This window comes from Tachypleus tridentatus, chromosome 7 (genome assembly GCF_004210375.1).
Source record: "Tachypleus tridentatus isolate NWPU-2018 chromosome 7, ASM421037v1, whole genome shotgun sequence".
NCBI classification, from domain to species: Eukaryota; Metazoa; Arthropoda; class Merostomata; order Xiphosura; family Limulidae; genus Tachypleus; species Tachypleus tridentatus.
In genome coordinates this window covers 193,575,042-193,594,565 of record NC_134831.1, presented here as the reverse complement: position 1 = coordinate 193,594,565, position 19,524 = coordinate 193,575,042, and the positions used below count along the sequence as shown (strand labels likewise).

At 35.3% G+C, this 19,524-nt stretch overlaps 1 protein-coding gene across 1 annotated transcript; it reads left to right on the top strand.

Annotated features, from left to right (window-relative positions):
- The first annotated feature begins 10,992 nt into the window (after positions 1-10,992).
- On the top strand, positions 10,993-13,111 carry LOC143258278 (uncharacterized). The gene is made up of 2 exons (XM_076517249.1): positions 10,993-11,317; positions 11,967-13,111. The coding sequence occupies exons 1-2, from the start codon at positions 11,023-11,025 to the stop codon at positions 12,302-12,304; spliced, it is 633 nt and encodes a 210-aa protein (XP_076373364.1). The 5' UTR covers positions 10,993-11,022; the 3' UTR covers positions 12,305-13,111.
- Positions 13,112-19,524: the final 6,413 nt, after the last annotated feature.

Sequence of the window (19,524 nt, the reverse complement as noted above, 5' to 3'; positions counted from 1 at the left end):
GATTACGTAACAACGCCACGTATCACAGCGTCTCCAATAGTGATAAAACGCTAAATATTGCATAAGATTATAATTTTCTATGTTAATATAAAAGTATATCTACTTGACTGCACAAAAAATGTCGGTTAAAGGTACTACGAATATTATAAATTCATATTAATAATTTAGATATATAAAGATTTCTAAACGGCAATTTGAAAATTTTGTATAAATTTTCTTCACAACTTTAAAAAGATGTTTAATATAATTGAGGTTTCTAACATTAGCACAATGTTAGTTCGTTTTGAATTTCGCGCAAAGCTGCTCAAAGGCTATCTGCGCTAGCTGTCTCTAAGTTAGCGGTGTAAGACTAGAGGGAAGGCAGCTAGTCATCACCACCCACCACCGACTCTCGGACTACTCTTTTACCAGCGAACAGTGAGATTGATCGTAACATTATAACCCCCACGGGCTGAAAAGACGAACATGTTTTGTGCGACGGAGATTCGAACCCGAGATCCTCGGATTACGAGTCGAACGCCTTAACCCACCTTTTTCACAACCTATGCAAATTTGAGTGAAGTAGGGCGATGGGATTTTCATTTTCACTAAATAATAAGATAATCCAAAATGTAAATGTTTTAAATAATAGTCATAGAGAAATCATAATTGTTGTTATGAAGTTATAATACATGTGCCTTCAAACTTTAAAAAATAGAAGCATCAAATGTTGCTAAGTACTACAAAATCATAAAACTCTAAAGCACAGGTGGAAAAAAATTAGTAAATACATTTACACTAGGTACTTAAGAAAATTAGCCTTGAGTGCAGTTTAAGCCGGTGAGGTGCAGTACTTCGGTCTTCCATAGGGTTTTTTTTCCTGCACGCTACACAATATAAAGAGAGCAGGTAGCCCGATGTGGCTTTGTTATAAGAAAACATACATACATACAATATAAAGAATGTCATCTTGCTTATCTGTTTATTGAATTTCACATAAAATTACTCGAACGTTATCAGTTCCAGCTCTTTCCAATTTAGAAGTTCCAGACTAGAAGGAAGGTGATTACCATCACCCACTGCCGTATCTTGGGATATTCTTTATTAATGAAATTTAAAACTGGCCACCAATTGTAACACTCACACAGTTGAAAGGATGAACATATTCGATGATAGTTCTACTTATAGACTACCCTAACCACCAGATCGTGCTAAGCCCTCCATCTTGTTTAAAATTGTATTTTATTTATTACATGCTTAATTTAATTGTTGATATTAATTTCATATTATCAGAATAAAACAACTTTATATGATATATTCTTCACCTATACAACAAGCTATTTTTATAATTTTCTACATAAAGTTCAAGATTTGTTTGCTTTTGTTAAAGCGCAAAACTACACAATTGTTATCTTCGCTATGCCCAGTATTGGTAAGGAACCTCGAATTTTAGAGTATAAACCACTCAGGGGGAAAAAAATCAACAACATTTTATCAGTTGTCACTTTACAGTATGCAGTATTCAAATAAGGCTTTTGCTTTTTGTATAAAATGCAAATTTAATATTCCAAACTATAATAATTTTACGACTGTATTTTCATTCAACATACGCGCCCGGCATGTTTGCCACGTGGTTAAAACACTTGACTCTTAATCTGAAGGTTGCAGGTTCAAATTCCTGTCGCACTAAACATGCTCGTCTTTTCAGCTGTGGTGACGTTATAAGGTGACTGTCAATACCACTATTTGTTGGTAAAAGAGTTGGAAGTTGTTGGTGATGACTAGCTGCCTTCCCTCTAGTTTTACACTTCTAAATTAGAGACGGCTAGCTCAGATAGCTCTCGAGTAGCTTTGCGCGAAATTCATAACAAACCAAACTCAACATACAAATATAAAAATATTTGTTACTGCAGATAGCAGCATGTCGGAAATTTGTCATCCCTCCGTCACTTGCAAAACTAACATACTTTACATCATGGCCTAACCAAACAGGAAGCGCTTAAATTATGTACTCTACTTAATTAATAAATAACATACTGATAATTTTAACGTGATTGGCGTTACACAAAAGTTAATATAATTGTTTCATCATTTAACTATCACGTTCAAGTATATTTCATCGCCCTCATTTTGTACACTATTGACTTCACTTCATCCTCAACACCCACAAATCAGAAAGAAAGGTATACACGCGCGCGCACGCACACACATACATATATGTATACTATAAATTATTAATCACACATTATTTAAAAGACAATTTATTCGCCTTACTCTGCGGACCAACTATTATTTATTTAACTTATTTCCCTGAAAAAGTTTGTTTGTTTGTTTTAATTTCGCGCAAAGCTACACTAGGGCTATTCGCGCTAGCTGTCCCTAATTTAGCAGTGTAAGACTAGAGGGAAGGCAGTTAGTCATCATCACCCACCGCCAACTCTTGGACTACTCTTTTACCAACGAATAGTGGGATTGACAGGCTGAAAGGAGGAGCATGTTTGGTGTGACGGGAATTTGAATCCGCGACCCTCAAATTACGAGTAGAGTGCTTTAACCACTTGGCCCATGCCGGGCCCCTTGAAAATGACTCTGAAAAAAATGAAAGTGACAAGGGGTCACTTGTTTTATCTGCTTGCATCGTTACACAGTAGTGTGTTATCTATCAGTCAGTCAGAAGACACTAAAAACACATCACGTAAAGGATGCTTAGCACTGCAATTTGTACTGTCGTGACGTCAGTAAAACGTGCGCATGCTATGAATCACGAGAAGAACTATGCACTCTGTACGCTTCAACACAGTATTACATAAGAACTTCAAAAGCAAGAAATAAAAAAAATATATATTTGCTTCTCTTAATTTCGATTTTATTTGCTCTTGAAACAGAACACCTTAGAGGAACCTGCGAAAGTACATCTACTCATACCTAATTGGTCCTGATTTTTTCTTATTTTTTTTAATTTTGTGTTATATCTAACACTTTTTGTAATTATTTAGTTCGGTACTCACGAGGGCAAATTACCACTTATTGAAGTACTTAAGGAACATGAGCCCATCAATAATTAAACTATTTTATTCTTTATTCTACATACCGAATATTTTGTATATTAACCCTTTAGCTCTAGAACAACCTTTAATTAGGCCTATTGACAAGAAAGACGTGTTTAAGTGTCACTCTCTATACCCCAAGGGACGTAATCTCCCCCTGGTCGACCTCTGAAACTTTTTATCCAATAAAACAATTATTTTAACAACGCATTCTGTGGGAACGCTGGGATCGTTAGAAACTTTCCGCACATGAGATGGGCTACGCACAGAAACAAAACTTAATGGGGCACAAATGAAACTCATAACTTGATTTCATGAAGAGAACAAAACCAAAAAATTCACAATCTTCGGTTAAATGCTAGTTCAGGAGTACTTGAAATTATACGTCGACCAAGGTTACAGAGCAGTTGGTTTCTTTACAATACAACATTAACAATAAAATGAAAATAATTCTGCAGAACTACAGAAAAAAAAAAAACAACCTTAACATATCTACTGAACTGTCGAGTAAATGTTTATATTAAATACGTATCTCAAGTTTATATCGTTCAGGAAACTGTCTCTGTTAAAGCTTGTTTCTCTAAAGATTATCTCCTACACCCTGTAGCTCAGAAGCATATGTGAGGGTTTTTAACTTAAAGGTGGTTCTTTGTGAAGTTTTGTAGTTAAATAACAAACAAATTCTATCGAATACATGGAATCCAAAACAAAAATGTGGAGAAACTTAAACCACAAAAAATGGTTAATGTTAAAATAAATGTGTTGTTATTGGATGCCTTTCTTCTGGAACATTAAAACATTTATTTTATCATTAACCATTTTTCGTGGTATTATTTTTTTCACTTTTAAATTTTCGATTTCATTAAACTATATCGGTTCTTTAGCTGATTTTTTAAAACGGTGATTATCACAAGTGATGTTATTATATCGGGTTTCCTGAGATTACAAAAGTATTTAATTTATTTGGAACAATATATCAAATAACTTTATGGTTAGATTTAACGTAACTTTATTAGGCCATTGAAAAATGTCCACCAATTTGATTCTAGATTTTTTAAAACGGTGATTATTACAAGTGATGTTATTATATCGGGTTTTCTGAGATTACAAAAGTATTTAATTTATTTGGAACAATATATCAAATAACTTTATGATTAGGTTTAACGTAACTTTATTTGGCCATTGAAAAATGTCCACCAATTGATTCTCGATCTACAGTTACACTGTCATCCAAAGTCTATCTTAATTTTTGAATTTATAGTGTTATTTAACAATTCTAACAAAGGCAAGTAACCTACATAAAAAATTCTAAAATCTTAGCTCAGCAATGATTAAGAGTTAGATAAATATACCGCTTTTACTACGTCATAAAGAAAAACTTGCAATGGTTAGAATATACTCATTCATGAGTTGAGTACCTTTACTGCTAGCATTATTTAGGATAGCTTCAGACGCTTAGATTAGTCTTAAATCCAGATATTAAGCTAACAAGGCAAATGAATAATGATAATGAATAGTATATAATGAAAGTAAATATGTTATATATATTACCTTTTGATCAATACTAATAACAAAAGTAACTTTAAAGTAGGTTTATTTTATATATATAAAAACGGCTGTTTTGGGTTGAGAAAATTTTTATGTAGAGGAGCGAAAAACGTTTCGATCTTCTTCGGTCATCGTCAGGTTCACAAAGGAAGAAAGAGGTAACTGACCGATAGCTGACCACATGTTTGAAGGGGGTTGTGTAACTCAGTGTAGGAATGTAGAGGGCGTGCTGTTTGTTTGTTTGTTTTTTGAATTTCGCACAAAGCTACTCGAGGGCTATCTGTGCTAGCCGTCCCAAATTTAGCAGTGTAAGACTAGAGGGAAGGCAGCTAGTCATCACCACCCACCGCCAACTCTTGGGCTACTCTTTTACCAACGAATAGTGGGATTGACCGTCACATTATAACGCCCCCACGGCTGAAAGGGCGAGCATGTTTCGTGCGACGGGGATGCGAACCCGCGACCCTCGGATTACGAATCGCACGCCTTAACACGCTTGGCCATGCCGGGCCAGGGCGTGCTGAGATGTTATGTCAGTTACCTCTTTCTTTCTTTGTGAACCTGACGATGACCGAAGAAGATCGAAACGTTGTTCGCTCCTCTAAATAATAATTTTCTCAGCCCAAACCAGCCGTTTTTACATATATATTTTTCTCTACAAGTGAGTTTTCTCTTCATCACTGATTAGGTTTATTTTGTTTTTCGGAATTTTGCGCAGAGAAAGCAGTTAGTCGGCACCACCTACCGCCAACTCTTGGGCTACTCTTTTACCAACGAATAGTGGGATTGACTGTAACATAATAACGCCCCCGCGGTTTAGAGGGCGAGCATGTTTAGTGCGACGGGTATTCGAACACGCGATCATCAGATTACGCGTCGAACTCCTTAACCCCTCTGGCCATGCTGGGCTAATTAGAGTAGGAGTAGAATTAAACTTACTTAGTGTTTGCATATGTAAGATATTCTATATTATATTATTGTTATTGATTTCATATTGAAAAACATTTTCAAATGTTTATGCACAGAAACCCTTGCAAAGATTTTACCAACACTTAAGGACGTGGTCACTTAATTATAGCAGTATTGGTCATTTAAACTTTTTATTGCCAATCTGCAGACGGGAATATTTGGCGAAAGCAACTCAAAATGTTGGATAGTGGACTTATGAGATTTCATCTTATAAAGTCTTCAAACTTATCAGACGAGACAGCACCCTCTCCTCAACCTCCAAACAATCTCAGATAACCATTCATTTAAACCACCCCTTCTTTCAAAATCTTGAATTCGCCTCTGTTAGTAAATTAGTTATAACATATATTCAACAAGACAAGTATACATTGAGTCTTTATTTTGAGTTCAACAGTATCAGATTTTCACTTTACGTATCATGGATAAGAGGTTTGTTGAAATCTGTATGTATAAGGTTTAATGACACACTGAGTGCCAAGTCATGTCAGTCTTGTTTACAAATTACCCGTAAGAAATCCAAATGACTACTGTTTTTTTACTACCACCAAAAGCAACTTTTCTTTATTTTAGGATACGACTGTTAGAACAAAATTTTGAAATGACAGGAATCAACTTATATCATGCGTTGTTTGTTGATGGGATAGAGATGGATGGAAGGCTCGACAGTCGTACTGAAGAAAAGGGCTTCTTCAAAGACCTTTGGTCAGATTTAAATCGATAGAATGTTTTGGAAGAAAATATTCTATACACCTTTCTTGAACATTTTGTACAATACACGTATTCCACACCATCCAACTGATCCAAAAAGTAAATTAAATATAATACTTGCATCCTTATTTTTATCTTTATTTATACTCAATGTTTTAGTGTCTCTTTGTATTCTGTGTTTTACTTTATAAAAAAGTCCGGGCTTCTTGGACCACGTATTACTATCTTAAAAGACCACCACTGATTACATATACTATGGATTTGTTTAATAATTAACCATACATTTTCAAGAGAACAGAAGTTAAATGATTACTGAGTTGGATTGTGATTCTAAGGGTTCATAAATTGCGGCCCGTTGTCACAAAAACAAGCTACGAAATATGAAGCTGCGTGAGCGCTATAAGAACGACAGTCCAATTTCTGTTTGCTCTTACAGAGAAGCTCAGTAGTTGGTCGGTTGGCTATCTTTATATCAATTCAAAATTAGGGTTTGGTTAATTTTGACTTTCACGCAAAGGTACACGAGGGCATTCTGCATTAGCCGTTCCTAATTTTGCAGTGTAAGACTAGAGAAAAGTCAACTAGTCATCACTACCTACCACCAACCACCTGACCATGCCAGGCCTCAAAATTAGGGACACTATGTACAGTTAGCTGTTTTAAATTTTACGCGTGATAATAAAACAAATAAATTCAATGCTTATCATAGATATATTTGAAGAATTAACCTCGTGTTTATCATGTATGTATATATATCAGGTCATCCCTTAAGTAATGTCCGATTTTAAGTTCAGAAAAAGAGAAAGGATTTCAAACGCTTTTAATGTTATTTAATCAATAGTATATGTTCCATTATTAGTAATTACTTCCTGCCAACAATTCACAAGCTTCTGAATGCCACTTCTATAAAATTCTTGGGGTTTGGAGGAGAAGAACGTATAGAGAGTAATTTTTGCCATCTTCATGTGTTACACGCTCTTTTCCATCAAGATAGTTCTGCAAACTTTGGAACAGCTGATAATAAAACAGAGCAAGGTCATGGAAAATAAGAAGGATGTAAAAGATTTTCCCAGTCTAGCTCTTCAACCTTTGCAGATGTGATCCTTGCTGTATGGGACCGTGCATTATCCTGGCGTAACACAACACCTTTACGATTGATCAAAGCAGATCTTTTTTCTTTCAGTGCAACATTCAAGTGCTCTGACTGTTGACAATAGAAGTCTGATGTAATCGTTACACTGAATGGCAGCAGCTCAAAGTGGATCACACCAACAGTATCCCACCAAACGCTTAGCAAGACTTTCCTAGGGTGGAGGTCCATTTTTGACTGTGCTTTAGTCAGTTTACCTGCACTGAGTCATTGTCTGCAGCGCTTAACATTTTTATAAAATATCCGTTTTAAATCTCCAGTCATTAACCTGTCCAAACAAGTTGAGTTACGTTCACGAGAGTGCGGTGAAGTGCAAATGTCCACTCTTGCTCTAAGGTTAACTTCTGTCAAATCATGAGGGACCCGTTTTCTAAGTTTTGGCACATTTTCAAGTTGTTGCAGATGACGGTGAACTGTTGAATGGGTTGAATTAAGCTTCTGTGCTAGTTCTTCAACTGTTACAGTTCAACTTTCATCAAGTGCAGCCAGCAGCAATTCATCATTAAACTCAACAGAAAGACCTGAACGTGGCGCATCACTTAAGCTGTAGTCACCTGATCTGAGCTTTTGAAACCACCTTCGACATTTTCGTTCATTGATAGATTCTGCACAATAAACATCTCGAATGTTTAGTGTAGTTTCTGCTGCACTATTGCCTTTACTAAACTCATAAAGCATTATATTCCTGATGTGCTATTCCGACACATCTGTCTTCATAAGGGATTATTTGATTAATGATCTCAAAAAGTGGTTGGTTTAGTTTCTCTTATTTGTCTGAACATTTTATACATATCCTACTACATATTTTAGTCATTAAGGCTTTCTACAAAGAGAGAAATGATGATGCACTTTCTGTATTAAGTTTTCGGACATTACTTATGGGATAACCTGATATATATTGAATAATTAATTACACATGTACCCTGAATATACTGAATAAATATATTCACGTTTATCGTGTTTATATTAAATAATTAATCATGCGTTTATCGTATGGAGACAATAAGTTTATTGTGGATATATTAATTAATTAATTTGAATAATTAATGTTTAATTAATTTTAATGTAGTCTGAGAAAAAAATTAAGATTGTTTTCTGTTTTCTAGTTTTATATCATATTTTTTTATAATTTGGTTTAAGTTGAGAGCTATTTTTTACTAAACACTCTACTTAATTCTGCTGTCTCTTCCACCTATAAGAAATAATCTTCACTATATTGTGCTGTCTCTTCCACGAATAAGAAATAATCTTCACTGTATTGTGCTGTCTCTTCCACCAATAAGAAATAATATTCACTGTATTGTGCTGTCTCTTCCACCAGCAACAACTGAACAAATTATTGTGGACCAACCAAGATTACTGTCATATCGGTAACTTACTAGTCTGACCGATAATTACACAAACACGAAAGCTCCGGTGCACTTCTGTACTCACAAGACCAGCGGCTGTCCAGTGTTCACCTGTTCATTCGTTGAATGAAGAGCGGCTTGAGTTTAATAGTGTAGGCCTACCTAACAATGATAATGTTGTGTTCCACTTAGGGTCGATCAGTTTTCAGGCTAAAGAGGACCTTTTGTTTAACAGCCGATAATGACTGAGAACCGTTTAAATAACATCTCTGGGATTTGATCAGGACCCAAAAGAAGCAAACTTTCCCACAGGTTGGCGGCGTTAGTCCAATATAACATCATCAAGACAAACCGTAAATTGTAAGCCGTGGGGAAATGTACGCTTCTACTGTTTCATTGCCCCTCATCAGGGCTAGTGATGACGACGTTAATGGCTACACTGTCGTAAAACTTCGACTACCGTCTTGCAAGCCGACTTCGTTACTGTAGAAAGTCACTGTCACACGTTTGTGAAAACTGTATTGACGGAAGAGAAACAAAAGTGATTATAAAAAGAAGAAACTAATCAATATTGATATATTCAGTATATATGACTAACAGAATTTGGGACACATATTAAAGAATTTTTAATTAGATTATGTAAGTTATGGCACTACTGAGCTGTTTGTAATTAAAGATTAACCTCGTGGTATGACTATGCACATCAAAGGTTTTTAATATAATTATAGTACATAGTTTTTATTACAGACGTAATATGCTACACAAATTTGTAATACGTAATTAGATGTTTGTTTTTTGTTTTTTGAATTTCGCACAAAGCTGCTGGAGGGCTATCTGTGCTAGCCGTCCCTAATTTAGTAGTGTAAGACTAGAGGGAAGGTAGCTAGTCATCACCAGCCACTGCCAACTCTTGGGCTACTCTTTTACCAACTAATAGTGGGATTGACCGTCACATTATAACGCCCCCACGGCTGAAAGGGCGAGCATGTTTGGCGCAACGGGAATACGAACCCGCGACCCTCAGAGTACGAGTCGCACGCCTTAACACCCTTGGCCATGCCGAACCATAATTAGATGTAACCATCTGTTCAATCAGTCATAGTGTCTTCTTCATTTTTAAGGTCGACACAGCGGTTCTTTTTTTGTTCTCTATCTTTTACACTAAAGTGTTCAGTTAAAGTTCTGATTTCCAATCCATTTTATCGGTGTCTGGCTCTCGCTCTTCCCTTGGTTTAACCATTCAGAATCTCTAACAGTCTTACCTCAGACCTGTTAACGTAAAGTGCTGATATTTCTTTTTCCTATATTTATCCAGTACGTGCCACTTAGTTTTCTTTCTATAACAGTAATTCATCTTCAAAACACCTTCTCCCAAGTGCTTTAACCTGTCGTTATTTTAGCAGATAGGGTTCACTGTTTCATTCCGTAGGACTGACCATACGCATAAGTTTAGTAGTTAGTTGTTCCGTTTGAGTCTGACATTCCTCGTGAATAATTATTTGAAACAGATAAATAAACGTTAACCACTAGCACACAGGACGAAACTTGTCTTTAGGCCAGATACGAAATATTGTAATCAAATCATTTTGAACTGTATTGACTACATTATCATCACTATCTTGGCTGAATAGACTATATTACTAACACTATCCTGGCTCAATATACTATGTTTCCAACATACTCATGGTTGAAACAGGTGAGTCTTGTTAAAATTATGCAAAAATGTAAACATGTGTATGTATAAGTACATACATAATAACATGTCTCTTGGTTTACAAGATTAAAGATTGAAATAACCAGTTTAGGATCATTAGAAAATAAAAGGTTGTTATTTCGGTTTGAAATTATTTCACCCCAAACAGAAACCTGGGATAAATAGAGCCAGAGGTTCAGAAATTTCGTTCTTTTCACCCTACTCATGATTTAATAAAAACAGGGAGGCTAAATGGCGATAATGAGATTTGATGAACAAAAATTTGGACAGTGAGGATTGAATTAACGTCAAGGGCGAAGAACCCATCAACATTTTTATTGGGCGTAGAAAGCTTATTAAAAGGTTTTTCTAGATGTGATTGGTGAACCTTCATTCTGTAACTCCGCCTTTTTGAAAGCGAAAGGGAATGCTAAGTTGAGAGTGGACAGAGCAGAGCTATGACCGCTGATTGGGTGTGGCGCTACCTATAGATTAAAACCTAAGATATTCGTTCATTCCGGTGTGAGCTTCATTAGGTGGATAAGTTGTAACTAGTAAGTGTGACTATAGTTGTTTTGAATGATGCGGAAACACATGTTACCATTCTCGTACCCGATGCACTGGCCCACGTGTCTCAACGTGACGTCCGCTTCCCCGATAACCGACGTTAGACCGCTGGTGTTTGTAAACGTCCCCGAGATCGACCTCGGTAAACCTCAAGATAAAAAACCTTCCTTTACTATAGAATCTATTCTGGGGCTGGATAGCGGCAAGTCGCAGTCCTTAGCAGTTCCAACTCGTTCGAAACAGCGGGAAACTACAAAGCCTTATTCCAGAAACATCAAAGCTGTCAGCGTGGATAGGTCCAAACCTGGTAAGTTAGTAATTGTCTCAACTTTATTGGTTAGATGCAACAGTATTATCTCATTACTTGTTTTGCCACAAGGTTGACTGCAGTCTCTGTATGAGTCAGTTTTTACCACATCGAACTGTTAGATGATAGTTGTATCAAACCAACAAAACTTTGTAACGTTTTATATGTTTAGTAGAGGTTTGGGGAATAAAACGTATTCTTCGTAAAAGTGGTGGGTCGGCAGCTGGAATACATAAGTATTCAGTTACAATGTCCGGTCACGTTACATGTGCGTGATACTAGTAAAAGTCCTCGTCCTAAAGATGATGACGACACTCTCGCTTGGGGTTTATGTGTTTGGCGTGTGACATGGGACGATTCGTATATCAGGATTTACCGCTGTGTGGCTATCAGTGATAAACGATGTGATTGAGATCAAAGCATTTTAATTTAAAGCAGATTTTATTTTGAAACGAAGTAAAGGAATTAATGTGGGCTTTATTGTTGTGAGCCAAGCCTGAAAGTTTGTGGTTTTATACTAATCGTGTAGTTACTTGGATTTTAGGAAATGATTTCATTATATATACGTTAAGTAGCTAAGTCTTAGATATTAATTTGAACATTGTTGATGTGGGGTTATTTTTTATAATATTTACATGTAATCATTTAGATGATGCTGGTGAACAGTCGAACCAGAGAGTAATGATACAGGGAGAAGGCAACCGTAAGACAATTTCGACTAAGACAAAGCGGATACGAACGATTTTCTCCGTCGAACAGCTTAATCGCCTCGAAGCTGAGTTTCTGCAACAACAGTATATGGTCGGTCGGGAGAGGTCGCATCTGGCGTCGGAACTTAACCTGACGGAAGCCCAGGTTAAAGTGTGGTTTCAGAACAGACGGATTAAGTGGAGAAAACAGCACTACAATGCTCAAATACGGAAAGAAACGAGGCTTGACCACGACACCGACAGCTTGTTGACCCCAGATAATATGGAAAACGTGTAGATATTCAACAGAAGTATCTAGTCGGCATGCGCGATGACAAGTTGTTGTCGACACAATCCTAAACAAGTTCTGAACTTTTATGGAAAATAGATAAAAGGAGGAATAAACCCTCCCAAATAATTTGTTACTTTAATATATTTGTACATATTGTCGAAGGTATGCCTTATTATCCACATTTGATATATAAGTTATTTTAATACTCAAAAAATATCTTCTACCTATGGCAAGGCTGGGGAATGTGCTGGTGGTAACATCAATACTTTAAGAAGCAACATCTCTAATGGTAAAAGACAATAATGGTATATCTAAGGTACACGTTAGTGGTAATATCTCTATTAGTAAAAAGTCAGTAATGGTGTAACTCGGAGACCCGTTCGTGGTAACATCTGACGGTAAAAGTAAGTAATGGTGTATCTAGAGTACATGATAGTAACGTCTCTAATAATGGTATACCTAAAGTACGTGGTGGTAACATCTTATAGTAAAAGTCAGCAATGTTATGTCTAGAGTACATGGTGGCATCATCTCTAACATTACGTGTCAGTAATGATATAACTAGGGTACACGCTTATGGTAACATCTCTAATATTACACATCAGTAATGGTATAACTAGGGTACACACTAACGGTAACATGTCTACTATTACATGTCAGTGTTTATAACTCGACTCCATGTCAGTTGTGATAATTTATGTCAAACTGATATTGTTAAAACGTATTAATAACCTGTGTATAGTTTTAACAGTAAAATCAATTAAAGAGGGTTTTATACAAAACAGTAGTTCCACAGATCTGTAATTAATATTATTCCTTATTATATTTAAAGAAATATCTTTGCTGTTCTGATGTTTTTGTTTCTTTTTTAATAAAGCGTATATTAGCACCATACGTACAATATCTTATGACTGTAAATAATTTAGAATAATTTATAGAATGTTTGTGAACCGTTCGTAAACATTAACATTCATAGAGGAACTATTACGAAAATTGGATATTAAACATATTACATGCATGAAGATGTTCTGTATAACAGTCACTGATTTTAACAGAGATTGGCAAAACATTGTTAAAAATTAGTAAAGTTAATACTCGTAAGCTAACGTTTACATTAAAGTTAGAACACGCAATTAAAACTGAGTTGAGAATGTATGATTAAGTGTATACGAGACTGGGAAACGTGGTTAAAACAGATAAAACGTTGGATGACCTGCTGTTTAGACACAAATCCTAACTTTTTGAGGGTTATATATACACAATATACATACACACATTCACTTGAACTCTACTAATCAAACTAGGGTTCAATATAAGTTCAATTATTAGCATGCAACCAAATTTCTTCATAAATTCTAATATAATAAATTTAAAACTACGTATTGGTTTGTTTCTACTGTAATCATGTCAGAATTTATGTATTAAAATCTTTAAGTTCATTTCTTAGTTACTTATAGAATGCTGTAAGAGAAATATTTAGTCAGAAAAATGGTGAGAATACTGTAAAATATTTTTAAAAATTGTACATCTAATTGAGCTGATGGTGATTTAGCTTCTTAATACATTTTGTAACTTTACGTGACGAGTCTAACTTTTTGTTTGGTGAAGCGACGGCCCCTCAGTTGTACTACGATGTCTTATAGAAAACAAACTAGATTATGTTCTTGTGACACCAACAACACGACGTAGTTCATTCTTTAACACTTCCAGTGATTCACTAATCACAGACGCTCGAGGTTATGTGATAATTAACATTCCAATTATAAGCTGTTATTTTAATCATTAAAGGGCAGGCATCGCTACTTGATCCAGTTACATATTTTATAAACTGGTCACAAGGTTTTGTTATTAAATGACAAGTTTGTGGAAAACATAAGAGTTTAAAAATTGTAACCAGAGGCCCTTCTTTAACTTGATGTATAATATTGATATTAATAGAGCCCGCTGGCCCCCTTTTGTCTAACTGAATTGCCATTTAGGCTTAAATCCTCACTTTATTGTAAAAGTGCTTTAAATGTATCCAAGGTACATTTGTAATTTGGTAGTGGTAGCTAGATTATTGTATTATTTTTTTTATATAGTAACTACATTAATGCATAGAGTGTTGAATTTTACAATTCTACTTCGGTCCTTGATGTTATCATTAAACAAAGCCAATTACGTCAAATGTTCTCAAGTTAAAATCCAAAGACAACGTTAATAACAACGATATTCTACTGATCACCTTGAGCACAGTGCAGTTTTAAGACCATTTATTATTAACTGTGATATAAGAAGTAGAATGTTTACATAGTGGTAGAGTCTGATGTACCTGTAACTAAAGCAGGATGTCGTTTGGCCATTTTTAGTGATGTCCTTTTCGAGACATCTTATTTGAGAAACAGGTTAGAGTCCATCAAAAACAAAACTTTATACAGCCAAATATGTCGATATATCTTCGCTTCAGCAAACAACTTAGGAAGTTTCTTGTGCTCACAAAATGAGCTAAAAGTTTAATTAATAATTGTATCATACATAGTTCAGTTACTACTGCATACAGACTTTAAATGCTAATTTGGTAGGTCACACCATTACTTTTATTTCAGCAAAGAACTGTATGTATCTGGCTGAGATGACATATTATTTAGTTTATCTTGTTAGTATAAAGCACTATAAAAGAAGAACGTTTACATTCTTTAGAATAAATAATTATAAATGTCACGGATTAGATAATTATTAGCACTGTATATTATTAGTTATAGTATTGCATTACAAACAACCATAAAATATATTAGTAAATAACACAAATATCCGTGTAAAGTTCACAAAACACTTCTCGTTTAAAAAATTTTCTGTTTTTAATTCTCTTCAGATTGGGATACTTTTAAAAAGCTTTTTAGTGAGGATAAAGTTGTTTCTTAACTTTTCGAAGGTTAAAGATAGTTGGTATCATGTAATTAAATGACAATCGCCATCGTTATCTTGAACAATTATAAAATCGACTAGAACGATAAACCTCGGTTTATTATTACTGAGTTTGCTGGGAGGGCGCCTATATCCTAATCTTTGGAGATTTTAGTTTCCTCCGGCAGTAACTTACATATGGATAATAGATTTTAACATAGAACTAGTTTCTTTGGTCTGAATCTACTTACTAGTAAATGTTTATGTTAAGCATGTGCTACAACATTCTTTGAGAAACCCTGTCGTTACGTAAATATAACATATCCTTGGTAGTTTGTTTCTCTTCAAATACGTTAATTGGTTCAATAAATTATCATGATTTCCTTTGCGGACTTTCTCGATGTCTCAGGTGTGAGAGCAGTAAAAGAGACACTGTACAGGTGACTGCTCCACATGCCTGGAAGCTACATCGGGGTCTGAATGGGACACAAATAGTTGTATTTTACAGCACCCACGAGAAGGTGCCCATTGAATACTACAAGCCTTTCTGGTAATAGCAGACCACCAACATAGCAACTTTTATCGCTATCGACCTTTCGGCTAATTGCGAACCACCAAGCTAGAATTGTGCAAAACATCGCAATTTTTATCGCTATCAAAGGGTCTCCAATTGTACCATCTTATTGTTCATAATTTACAGCCCATTAGCCCTCATTATTATTGAAATTGGGCAGCTTTCAGAGGCACTAGATGGTTGACCACACTGTTTCCTTGTAAAACGTAACCAGCAGTTAAACAATAAGTTGTAATTTCTTGCATTTCTTTTGGTCAAACAACCACTAAAAGAGATGGTGTTCTACATTCAGATAATTTCCTTGTAAAAAATAAACAAAGTAAAAACTTGTTTGGCGGACTGTGGAAATATTTTTATCGCTGCATTCTTTGTTTATAGGTATCAATTGGTTACGCTAAACAGTTATTAGACATTAATTAGTGGATCCCTTCATCACTATTTTGAGGAATTCCTTGAATTATTTCCCAAAAGTTTTAGTAGATGTTAGTTATTAGATTTTTCCCACTGTCCTGTATTATTCAACAACTTACTTTGAGGAACTGTTGACAGATATTCATTCATGAATGTTTCTGTTTTTACCCAGTAGAATACAGAAACCAAATTTCATAACATATTTTTTGTCGTATTTCCACAATTAATTTAACTTATGGTATTCTTTTCATCACTGAAAATTTTCATGAATCCTGAAAGCTATTAAGGTATTTACTCTCGAACACTTGTACAGGTTTCAGGTTAAAATCTTATCACTTCTAGTTAATGGAGTGATATTTATTTCATATGGAGATAGTTGCGTATATCTTCAGAGTACGTAATTTATTTAACAATAACGAACACCGTCAAATATCGTTCTTAACTTACTCAAAAAGCAAGGTTGTGATAAAACTTGAAATAGTTTTTGAAGGTTCTATTACTGGGCAGACCATTCAAGATCAGAATGTGTATTTACTATTATACATTGAAATAAAATGGCTATAAGCAAACTTTTTTAAAGAATTTCAATGGTAGCCATGTAGCCCATTATGCATGAACTACACTTTTGTAGTTTTCAACAATGAAAACGCAGGCATTACCATTTCGAATATTATACTCAACAAGTATCCAGCCATCGTTGTTAGAAAGTCATTTGACCCAAAGCTTCACCTAAGAATGAAATAAATAACACTTTATAAATATAATTTTATGGCTTTAATTGACAAACATTTGTTCTTGCTATTACTTTAAGAAATTGAATTACTTATTTGGCTAAACTTAGTTTAGAATGCGAAAAAACAACAAAATTATCTCATTTTACTTGGCAGCACAGTTTCCAAGAACGAATGACTGTTTAAATCAGTTTAAAAAGTGGTTGGCAGATAATTTAAACCATATCATTATTCTATAGAACACAAAAATACTTCGAAAACATTTTATCTATTACTTTTTATACATCCCCCCTTCATTTTAGGTGTGGGGTATGGTGCATACAATCATCCCCCCCTACAGTTTGGACTGTTGAATTGTTTTATTACATCACAGGCCTACAAATTGTATGTTTGTTCTTGTGATTCTCGTGTTTTTACCAATCGAATTACATAATTAAGCCTAGAAGTAGGCTTTTTCAGTAGCCGAAATGTACATCTTTAATATAGGCGTGCTTCTAAGCTTTTCGATCTAAGTGATAGTTCGTAAGTATCTGTCAGTGGGCCTAAGTATACATGCAAGTATCGTGGCAACAAGATTACTCTGTGACTGCATGTTTACAGCTTTCAGGTTCACGTAATCAGAGATTACCAATTTGCAAATTGAACAGTCCACATAAGTGGTTGCAAAAATCATCCCCCACATCGGGTGTAAAAAATCTACGCCTCTGCTTATAAGTAATTACTGAGAACGATAGGTTAAACTGTGAGGAGTTTTATATCGGAAGAATACGGAGAGAGTTACTTTCTATTAAAGTAACAATAGCGCCAACGATTATGTACCTTTAAATATACCTACTGTAACCCTGATCATAGCCTAATTTTAACTGTAGTGAAAACGAAACCAAAAATCAATTCAAAATTAGGGTTTGGTTAGTTTTGAATTTCGCGCAAAGCTACTAGAGCAGTGGTTCCCAAACTGGGGGTAAATTACCCCGTAGGGGTAATTCAACAATTTATCGGGGGTAATGGAGGGGTGACAGAAAAAAAGTTAAAATTCTGAAAATCAAGAAAACATTGAGGTGGCTGGTATTAGGATTAATGTTAACTTAGTCTTAGTATGTAAAGTTGTAAATTAAACCTATTTTAAGTATGTAATAAAGTTAAACCAAATAACAATAAACATCAAAAACTAATATACAGTAGTAGAAAAGAAAAAATATGTATCTAAGTGTGTGGTAACCTAAAAGTATTTTGACAAGTATGCTTCAGAACACAAGTCACTCAGTAACCCTGATGACTCATCGACGTGTCCAGTACGCGTCACTCACTGCCTGAGGTTGCCTCTATTTCACACTGTCAGTTTCTATGTGAGCATCAGCCGAGGTAGACAAAACCTGGTATGTATGTGTACTGTCCTGTGCAGTATAGTTAGTATTTACCTACTATTACATCATTCCTATGCTGAATAAGCTCTTTTAATGCTATCTAGAACGCCATGAAAAAATAAATAATAAGTTCACATTGTTCACACTTTTTTATGCAGTTTTCTTTTTCTGCAGATTAAACAATAAAATGTCTAAAAAGCGCACCTACTCTGACGCCTTTCTTCGCTATGGCTTTGTGAATTCACCTTCTGGTGGAGAGGATCGGCCACAATGTGTAGTATGTCACAAAGTGTTGACAAATGAAAGCCTCAAGCCATCAAAACTCTCAGCTCACCTCCAGAAGTGCCATCCAAATCTTCAAAATGAGGATCAGGCTTATTTTCAGCGCCGGGCTGTAGCACTGAAGAATATCCAGTTCGGTTCATCTGGAATTCAAGCCCAAAAGCTTCAAGCTGCGGTCGAAGCATCTTACTTTGTTGCACATAAAGTTGCCGAACAACAAAAAATGCCACACCATTGCAGAGAATCTGATTATGCCTTGTGCATACGAGATGGTAAGCAAGGTATGTGGGGAGGATCAAGCGAAGAAACTGAGTGTCATATCTCTATCAAACAACACAATCCGCCGACGAGTCGATGACATGGCATCAGATATTCTGTCCCAAGTTACAACAGAGATCAAGGAAAGCTCATATAGCAAATTCTCCTTGCAATTTGATGAATCGTGTGACGTAGCCAGTTGTGCTGTTCTCCTTGGGTTCGTTCGTTACGTCCACCAGGACAAGATCAAAGAAGAGTTCCTATTATGCGAAGATCTGCTGACAACCACGAAGGGAGAAGATATCTTCAATATCATCAACAATTTCTTTACCACGAATGGATTGGATTGGAACAGCGTTCAACAGGTAGAGAGAGATGTTTATATAAAGTCTAGATTAGTATAAATACAATGAATTACATGGCATATAGTCATATAGTTTTATTTATTGTACAAGTAGCTGTAGTGTAGCTAATATTTTATACATAATTCACAAAAAAGTATCGTGCCTGTCGTACTGAAATACTAAAGTACCAAAATAAATTGAATTAAATTAAAACCATATAATTATAACGCGAAAGATAAGTAAGAATGACTAACTGACGCAATCTATAATAGTTTTTCTTTTTTAATCTAGGTCTCCGTCGATGATGGGTCGTAATCGTGGATTACGGGGCCTCATACAAGCTGTGAATCCAGAAATTTCTGTAGATCATTGCATCATT

Coding starts and splice junctions, on each gene's coding strand:
- LOC143258278 (XM_076517249.1), top strand. CDS start 11,023: ATGATGCGGAAACACATGTTACCATTCTCGTACCCGATGCACTGGCCC. Junction 11,318..11,966: donor CGTGGATAGGTCCAAACCTG/GTAAGTTAGTAA, acceptor GTAATCATTTAG/ATGATGCTGGTGAACAGTCG.